General features: G+C 46.0%; 2 protein-coding genes across 2 annotated transcripts; both read left to right on the top strand.

The window, feature by feature from the left end:
• The first annotated feature begins 592 nt into the window (after positions 1-592).
• LOC120457549 lies at positions 593-9,463 on the top strand. Its single transcript, XM_039645090.1, has 2 exons — positions 593-859; positions 8,144-9,463. The coding sequence occupies exon 2, from the start codon at positions 8,169-8,171 to the stop codon at positions 8,889-8,891; it is 723 nt and encodes a 240-aa protein (XP_039501024.1). The 5' UTR covers positions 593-859; positions 8,144-8,168; the 3' UTR covers positions 8,892-9,463.
• Positions 4,820-8,072, top strand: LOC122756587. Its single transcript, XM_044006680.1, has 6 exons — positions 4,820-4,889; positions 4,967-5,721; positions 5,901-6,666; positions 6,744-7,064; positions 7,648-7,798; positions 7,859-8,072. The coding sequence occupies exons 1-6, from the start codon at positions 4,820-4,822 to the stop codon at positions 8,070-8,072; spliced, it is 2,277 nt and encodes a 758-aa protein (XP_043862615.1).
• Positions 9,464-9,659: the final 196 nt, after the last annotated feature.

Here is a 9,659-nt window from a genome sequence, read left to right as displayed (position 1 = left end):
ACAAATCCAAAAAAAACAAAAAAATCAAGAAACTTAAAAGGTTTAAAACTTATGCTTAAAATTGTCCACGAAGCAGACAAAATTTACACACGAAGCCACTGCTGGCTTGGCTAAAGCAAATATATATATATTATACATATTATACATATATATATTATATATTATATATATATATTATATATATTATATATATTATATATATTATATATATTATATATTATATATAATATATATATTATATATATTATATATATTTACACACGAAGCCACTGCTGGCTTGGCTAAAGCAAATATATATATATTATACATATTATACATATATATATTATATATTATATATATTATATATATATATATAATATAATATTATATTATATAATATATTATATATATTATATATATTATATAATATATTATATATATTATATATATTATATATATTATATATAATTGTTCACGCCAGAAGGGCGCAAACCACTGAGCGGCAGCGTAAGCAGTGTAAAGCTCCTCCACGGCTCGCAAGCACCGCTGCTCGCGCTCTCCTTCTCTCCTCGCGCTCTCCTTCTCTCCGCTCTCTCTCCTCTCGCTCTATTCACCACTCCGCGGTCCCGCGGTACTCAAAATGTTAGTTTTAAGTTAGTCTTAATTTACAAGTGCGATAATAAAGTGCAAAACTGAAGTCGAGCCCGTGACTTTTTCATTTCTGGAGGGACTGATCAGCAGCAGCCACCACAACAACAACAACCATTCAGAAGCCAACTTATCTTGGACGTCAATCCGCCCACTCCTTTTCATGGTCCTTCGAGTCCGCGACACATCGTGATCCTGCCAGCGCTCCTTGCGGAAAAAATCAAGATAAGTACGGCTTTATATCCTATTCCGTCCGTGGTCGCCATTTTCGTTTTTTTTCCAACGGCGTTATTCTTTCCGTTCATCCGAATCAAGTGAAAAGTGAAAATATATAAGTACATGCGCCCAGCCACCGTGATTACTTCTTTTTTAAGTGCATAAAAAAGCACTTTGCCAATACCGGCCCCTACTTCGTCTCACGGTGATCCGCTGGTATTCAAGCGCATATACATATATATATATATATACATTTTTTTAAAACACTGTCCAAAATTCACTATTATCGTCCGCTGCTAAACTGCTGTTTTTTTTTGCCTCAATATAAAATACAAACCACAAATTCAAATTAATTAAATCAAATATACATATACGTATTTAGCAAAATTTTACATACACATAAAATTATACATACCCATAAATACATATCCATACATATATATCCATACACATATAAATATACATATCCATATAAATATACATATACATATTCCAATAAAATTTACATCTACATACATATATAAAAATCACTCCATATATTTAACCAGTTTAATACACAAATAAAACATATTTCCAAAATAATAAATAATATCGAATCCGAACTGAGAACAAAGTTTATTTCTTGGCTCAAAATAAAACACAAATTTCGACATACAGAATAAAATAAAATCTGACTTTTTCTTCCGTTATTACATTACATATATATGTTAAATTCCAAATAATACATACATACACACAGTCGCGACTTACATAGGCTTGCCAAGTGCAAGTTCTTTCGTCTCCTCTTTGTTCTTTATTGCCTGACAAAACCGGCGCATAGCGACGAAAGAATACCCTATAATCGAAACATAAATAAAATAAATAAGTCCGACGACAAATTTAAGAAAAAACTGACCCGATTATTTAATAATTATTTAAGCCAAATAATAATTTTTACAAGCTATTTCTGGCTCCTATTTCTGGTTCCTAAATTAAAATAATTATTTATCAGTTCCACCCAAATTTATCAGCCTCCCTACTTGGCTTTTTGGCGTGTTTGTTGGTTTTTTTGGTGTTTATGTTTCGCATCCGTTTGTCGCGATTTTTTCGTTGTGGTCCTAAATCCGGTAGCTATTTTTATAAATTATTAGCTATCATCCGAACTCTATTCGGTAGCTATTATTTAGCTATTTTTCCATAAATTCGAATTTATAGCTATTTTCTATATATTAGCTATTTTTTTCGGGATTTCAAGTCGGTAGCGATTTTTTATAAATTATTGGCTATTACCCAGACTCCATCTGTTAGCTATTTTTTTTTTCCATAAATTCAAATTTATAGCTATTTTCTATATATTAGCTATTTTTTTCGGGATCTCAAGTCAGTAGCGATTTTTTATAAATTATTGGCTATTACCCAGACTGCATCTGGTAGCTATTATTTAGCTATTTTTTCCATAAATTCCAATTTATAGCTATTTTCTATATATTAGCTATTTTGTTTTTTTCGGTTTCCAGTCGGTAGCGATTTTTTATAAATCATTGGCTATTATCCAGACTCCAGCTGGTAGCTTTTTTAGCTATTTTTTCTAGAAATTGAAATTCATAGTTTTTTTTATAAATTTGAGCTATTGTTTCCAGATCCCAATTGCTACTTTCTCCCGAATTCCGACGGGATTCTTTGTCCATCCAGATTTGGGTGCTCTCTGTGTCTGGTTCTTTTTCGATTCCACATTTTTTGCGGCGGGCAGGCCTTCTTGACTTCCTTCTCCTAGGGCACAGCTGAGCATGCCCCTAGAGGGAGACAAGAAAAAGACACCCGCACCTGGAAAAGAACAAAAGTTCAACCCGCAATCTCCGCTATCCACTCGCGGTAAGCCAGCACCCAAGTCCGTTAGTCCCAGGGTCAAAACCGAGACTCCCACTCCGAAAGCAAAGGTTTTGCCATCGACTAGTTCGAAGACAACTCCTAGGATTGTCATATTCCGACCAGTGCCGCGAGCGTCTAGTGAGTCTTCTCTATCGAGAAAATCCGAGAGTCCCTCCGCTGTCGGGACTGATTTCCTCCGCGTCACACGCTCTACCACAAAGAAAATGGCATCCTCTGAGCAGCCAACGCCCGCAACCGCAGCGTTGCATAAATTCATCGCCGTCAGCGATCGCGTAAGCCACTCCTGATCAAGCCTCTCCGTCCCTACACACGTTACAAGTCCGTCTGCAACAGGTGCGAGCCTTATGGGACAAAGTGGAAAGAGAGTACGAAACATGCTCTGACCTAATGGCCCAAGAAGGATCCCTCGACACAGTGTCTATTCTCCAGGCCAAATATGACTACTGCTACTCAGTATACGAGTCATGTGCAGCACAAATTGGCGAAACAATCGACAGAGCAACGCCTCAAGTCGCGCAAGCACCCTCTCAGCCGCTAATTTCGTCCGGCTGCCGCTTACCTCCATGCGACACGGAAGTCTTCGATGGCGACTACCTCCGATGGCCCACTTTCCGGGACCTATTCACGGCAATTTACGTAAACAACCCCAGGCTGACTCCGGTCGAGAAGCTATTCCATCTCCTAACGAAAACAAGTGGCGAAGCAAAAGCCATCGTGGCGAAATCTCCTCTCACGAATGATGGTTTTGCTTCCGCGTGGGAGGCGCTTCGAGATCGGTTCCAAAACAAGCGACTTTTAGTCAACAGCCAGCTCAAGCTCCTTTTTAACTTGAGTTCAATTTCGCAAGAATCTGGTCATGCTCTGAAAGAGCTACAATCCACGATTCAGGGGTGTTTAACAGCACTAGCGCATTCCCAGGTATCCACAGAAAACTGGGATTGTCTCTTGGTTTTCCTTTGCGCGAGCAAACTGCCCAAGCAGACCCTGTCCTTATGGGAACAGTCGCTAACTGCCAAATCCGAGATCCCAGCTTGGGAAGAAATGAATGCCTTCCTGAGCGAAAGGTATCGGACATTGGAAGCCATCGAAGATATGAAACCGACTCAGGCAGTTCCAAAAAGGCTTCAATCCTTCGAGACAAAGGTCAGCACCAAACAGAAAGGGTGTGACTTATGTTCTAAGGAGAACCATCCGGTCAGATTGTGCCCGCGTTTTCTTCAAATGTCTGTTGACTCGCGCTCCGGCTATATAAAAAAGAAGCAGCTATGTCTGAATTGTTTTGCCAGAGGTCACCAGCTACGCGACTGCACAAGCACACACAGCTGCTTTACATGTAAGGGCAGGCACCATACGCTGCTGCACCGCAGCCCCCCAAATTCCGAAAATGCGAGTTCCTCAACCTCGCCCCCTACACAGCAACCTCCGAGACCCTCCAGCAGAAATGCATCGGCAAGCACCTCAGCGGTGCAAACTTTTTTCGCGTCCGGCACTTCAGCCGTCCTACTGAGCACAGCGATCATTGACGTGTGCCATTTGGGGACGAACTACCGAGCCCGAGCCTTAATCGACTCGGGATCCGAGGCGACGTTCATTTCAGAACGCCTGTTCAACCTCATCAAGTTGCCATTCCGCAACACCCAGACCAAGTCTCCGGGTTAAATCATTCGGTCTCCGCGAAATCCTCGAAGCTGTGTCACTTCGGGATTCGCTCTCCTACTAAGCCAGGTCTACAGTTAGACACTGAAGCGTACGTCCTTCCGGAGCTCTCAGGCAAACTGCCCTCCTATCCGATCCCTCGGAATTCTTTGAAGGACCGGCCCGCACTCCGCTGGGCAGATCCTACCTTTTTTGAGAGCTCTCAGATTGATGTACTGATCGGGGCTGACATTCTACCATCCATAATGATGGATGGCACCCGACAAAATATTTGCGGCTCGCTCCTGGGCCAAGAAACTATTTTCGGGTGGGTGCTAACGGGCCGATTTCCAAGGGTAAGCCGAAACGGGTCGCATCCTTCACGACCCAGGTGCACCAAATAGGCGACCCTGATTCGCTCGACACGCTTCTCAGCAAGTTCTGGGAGGTGGAGGATCTACCAGTAAAGATGGTAAAAGAGTGGACTCCTATTGTGAAAGGAACTTCCTCCAAACAACAACAAAAGACGCAAGCGGGAGGTACGTGGTGACGCTCCCGTTCCGGGACCCCGAGAATACCGGTTCCGATTTAGGATATTCAAGGTCCATTGCGTTAGCTCAGTTTCTTAGAAACGAAAATCGTTTAAAAAGAGACTTCCCCTTAAAAGAGCAATATGACAGCGTGATCCAGGAGTACCTGGATCTGGGTCATATGAAAGAAGTTCCGCCGACTCACAATTCTCCCTCGTATCATCTTCCTCATCACGCGGTAGTTAAGCCCGAAAGCACCACTACAAAGCTTCGCGTTGTATTCAACGCTTCAAGTCCGTCGGCAAATGGGACCAGCTTAAATGATATCCTTCATGCTGGTCCAGTCTTACAATCCGATCTAACGATCCAGGTCCTGAAATGGCGTTATTTTCAATACGTCTTCAGTGCAGACATTACGAAAATGTATCGTCAGATCTGGGTCGATCCAAAACATACCCCGTTTCAAAGAATTCTGTTCCGAAACAAGGAAGGAGATATCCGAGACTTTGAACTAAAAACAGTTACCTTCGGGGTCAACTGCGCCCCCTTCCTCGCCATTCGAGTCTTGCAACAGCTGGCAGAGGATATCCAAGCGCCATTTCCAAATGCCAGCCGCATCATCCAGCAGCACATGTACGTCGACGACGTTCTGGCAGGGGCGAATTCCGTAAACGAAGCCCAAAGTTCGATTCGAGAGTTGCAAGCAGCCCTAAGTGCCTCCGGGTTTCCGCTAAGAAAGTGGACCTCGAACAACAAAAGCGTCCTTAAAGACGTCCCGGCCGAACACCTCCTTCATAGCGAGTCCTCGACATCGATGCCGAAAGCACGGCCAAGACGCTCGGTATTCGGTGGAGGGCAAAGTCCGACGAATTCTATTTCGTTCCCCCCGAAATAGTTGTGGAACCCTCCTATACAAAGCGAGAAGTTTTGTCCCAAATCGCTAGGTTGTTCGATCCTGCCGGGTGGCTCGCGCCGTTCATAATCCGTTCAAAAATGTTCATGCAGGAGATTTGGTTGCAGAACTTAGGCTGGGACGATAAGCTTCCCACTGAAATGAGTCAGCGGTGGCAATCGTTTTTAGACGAGTATTCCGACCTCAACCAGATCCGCGTTCCGAGATGGATCTGGTACCAGCCTGAGGTAATCATAGAGCACCACGGTTTCTGTGACGCGTCTCAGAGAGCCTATGGAGCGGCTATATACATCCGCGTCGAGATGGGGCAAAGGATCCTGACTCGCCTGCTTACAGCCAAAACACGAGTGGCCCCGGTAAAAACCGTCTCCCTTCCTCGGCTAGAGCTCTGTGGTGCCGTGCTGTTAACCGAAATGGTGACAGCAATCCTTCAGCACATGCCCTCCGCCAATTCAGATATCCGCTGCTGGACAGATTCCACAATCGTCTTAGCCTGGCTACGAAAGCCTGCGTGCAACTGGACCACATTTGTGGCCAACAGAGTTGCCAAGATCACGCAGGCGAAGCCAGTCGACTGTTGGGCACACGTTCGCTCAGAACAAAATTCCGCCGATCTAGCCAGTCGAGGCGTATCCCTACATGAATTGGCAGAAAACCATCTCTGGTGGCACGGACCAGAGTGGCTGCAAGGGCCACGAGAGCTATGGCCAGCACAAAGCGACACTCTTCCAGTGACAGAACTAGAACAGCGCGCGGTCAAAGTGCATTTTGTCAAGGCCCCGTCCATCGACTTTCTCGAACGTTTCTCCAAATTGGACAAGGCCCTGCGAGTTCTGGTCTATGTTCAACGCTTCCTTAAACGCTGCCGCAAAGGTTCGTTCTTGCCCAATTCACGCCCTACAAGTGAAGAGATCCGGGAGGCAGAACGAACTCTGACCTCCATTGCGCAGCGCAGAGCATATGGCCAAGAGCTTCAGCATTTGACCGAGAAAAGGCCTCTTCCAGTGTCAAGTCCTTTGGTGAATTTGTTCCGTTCATTGACCAACACGGCCTTTTAAGGGCGTGCGGCCGTCTCACTGCCTCCAAAACCCTGCAATATGATGAACGTCATACGATTATTCTCCCCTATGACTGTAGACTGTCGCGCCTCATCGTCCAATTTACCCACCAGATTACTCTTCATGGCGGTAGTCAATTGATCGTACGCCTGATCCGATCGAAGTATTGGATTCCTAAAATCAAGAATCTGGTGAAGACTGTGGTCAATCCGTGTAAGATTTGCACGATTTACAAGAAGAGACTCCAAACACAGCTGATGGGCGATTTCCCGACAAATAGAGTCTCCTTCTCGAGGGCGTTCACATACACGGGGGTCGACTATGCCGGCCCTTTCGAAATAAAAAATTATACAGGGAGAGCGTGTCTCATAACGAAGGGATACGTTTGTGTGTTTTTCCACGAAGGCTATCCATTTGGAACCCACTTCCGATCTAACAACCGAGAAATTTCTAGCGGCCTTTGCTCGTTTCGTAGCAAGGCGCGGTTGTCCTCAGCGGGTCCATTCGGATAATGGTAAGACCTTTGTGGGGGCGGCAACTTTGATTTCCAGGGACTTTCTCCAAGCTACCAAAGAGTCCGTGACTGATGCATATAGCCATCAGGGACTCGTATGGCGGTTCATCCCACCAGGGGCTCCACATATGGGGGGTTTGTGGGAAGCAGGGGTGAAAAGCTTCAAAACCCTGTTCCTTAAATCGACGTCAGCCCGCAAATACACATTTGAGGAGCTGGCGACGCTTCTCGCTAAGATTGAGGCTTGCCTCAACTCTAGACCCCTCTCCCCTATTTCCGAAGATCCCTCAGATTTGCTGGCCCTCACACCAGGCCATTTTCTCATTGGAGGGCCGTTGCTTTCCACGGCGGAACCCGAGATAAAGGGCGAAGCCAAGTCGATAATAAATCGATGGCAACACCTCAAGGCACAACATCAGCAGTTTAGTGCACGGTGGAAAGAGGAGTATCTTAAAGAACTCCATAAACGTAACAAATGGCAATTTCCGACCAGGAACCTCCAAGCCGACGATATGGTAGTTGTCAAGGAGGACAATCTACCACCGAACGAATGGCGGCTCGGCAGAATCGTTTCTGCCTTTCCAGGAGCCGACGACCGCATTCGAGTCGTTGAGATCCGTACGTCTCGCGGCACCATAAAACGCCCTGTCCACAAGGTTATTCTTCTACCGATGGAGGACAAAGAGTCCTCCGTTCCTAGGGATTAGGGCACTTCCCTCAGTCCGGGGCCCAGATAGTAGTCGGCTCATACTAAGCTTTTTATTTCTTTTATTGGCAGACTTACTACTCACTTCCTAAAAATAATGGCTCCTCGTCCTCGTGCCACGCAGTCGTTGGAGAGCAGACGTACTCGAGGTATTAAATCCTACCGCTGCCGAGTCTTATCTGGAATCCATCCTCTTCGGAAGTGCAAGAGGTTCCACAAACTGAGCGCTGAAAAGCGCCTTCGGGCAGTACTTATTAATAAGTACTGCTCGAACTGCCTCGCCCATCAGCACTCAGAAGGAGACTGCCGCAGCCAAGACGGATGCAAGAAGTGTGGAGGAGACCACCACACCCTACTCCACATGCACGAGGTCCTCCCCGCTCTGACCCCGGCAGCGCTACCAGCTCCGACGCGCAGAGAGCGCCATCCCGCTGCACCTCGTCCGGTCCGGATTTCCGGCACTCCGCCACCAGCCCCAGTCGCCAACAATCGCCCGCGTCCGAAGGTCTCCGTCGCGTCTCCGTCGGTGGCAACGGGGCAGCAGAAGGCTGTCCCCATCCTGCCTACAGCCGTCGTCGTGCTGGACACGGGCTCGAAGACTTTCGAGACCGGCGCCATGATCGACCCATGCATGCCGGTGAGCAGCATCGACCGGTCGTTGGCGGCTGCGTTCCGGCTGCCCATCACACGGCTGGGAGACGACGAGGTCTGCTCGGTGAACAAGCACCTTCCGACTCAACGTCGTCCTGAAGATCGAACCCAGTCTAAGGATCCGGACACCCATCCGAGCTCTGAGCGACGCCGCAAGGGCCAAATTTGACGGTGTTCGTCTCGCGGACGAGCGCTTCCACCGGCCGGCCACCATCTCCCTCGTGTTGGGATCAGATGTATATGCCAATCTGATCCAACCGGGGTTCCTAAAGATTGAGGATGGGTTGCCCGTCGCGCAGAACACGGTGTTCGGATGGACCGTTTCTGGAGCGTGCACGGAATGAAGAGGCCGATCCTGCTGTCTAGCCGGCCAGGGATACCTTTGCCTACGCAAGGGGGGGGGGAGAATGTTCACGCCAGAAGGGCGCAAACCGCTGAGCGGCAGCGTAAGCAGTGTAAAGCTCCTCCACGGCTCGCAAGCACCGCTGCTCGCGCTCTCCTTCTCTCCTCGCGCTCTCCTTCTCTCCTCGCGCTCTCCCTCTCTCCTCTCGCTCTATTCACCACTCCGCGGTCCCGCGGTACTCAAAATGTTAGTTTTAAGTTAGTCTTAATTTACAAGTGCGATAATAAAGTGCAAAACTGAAGTCGAGCCCGTGACTTTTTCATTTCTGGAGGGACTGATCAGCAGCAGCCACCACAACAACAACAACCATTCAGAAGCCAACTTATCTTGAACGTCAATCCGCCCACTCCTTTTCAATATTATATATATTATATATATTATTATATATATTATATATATTATATTATATATTATTATATATATTATTATTATATATTATATATTATATATTATATATATTATATATATTATATATTATATATATTATATATATTATATATATTATATATATTATATATATTATATATATTATAT

This window comes from Drosophila santomea, unplaced genomic scaffold (genome assembly GCF_016746245.2).
Source record: "Drosophila santomea strain STO CAGO 1482 unplaced genomic scaffold, Prin_Dsan_1.1 Segkk40_quiver_pilon_scaf, whole genome shotgun sequence".
Taxonomy (NCBI): Eukaryota; Metazoa; Arthropoda; class Insecta; order Diptera; family Drosophilidae; genus Drosophila; species Drosophila santomea.
Note: the sequence above shows the minus strand (reverse complement) of the source record. Positions and strands in the feature narration are given on the sequence as shown.

Coding starts and splice junctions, on each gene's coding strand:
- LOC120457549 (XM_039645090.1), top strand. CDS start 8,169: ATGGCTCCTCGTCCTCGTGCCACGCAGTCGTTGGAGAGCAGACGTACT.
- LOC122756587 (XM_044006680.1), top strand. CDS start 4,820: ATGGTAAAAGAGTGGACTCCTATTGTGAAAGGAACTTCCTCCAAACAA. Junction 4,890..4,966: donor ACAAAAGACGCAAGCGGGAG/GTACGTGGTGAC, acceptor CCATTGCGTTAG/CTCAGTTTCTTAGAAACGAA. Junction 7,065..7,647: donor GAAGACTGTGGTCAATCCGT/GTAAGATTTGCA, acceptor CTATTTCCGAAG/ATCCCTCAGATTTGCTGGCC.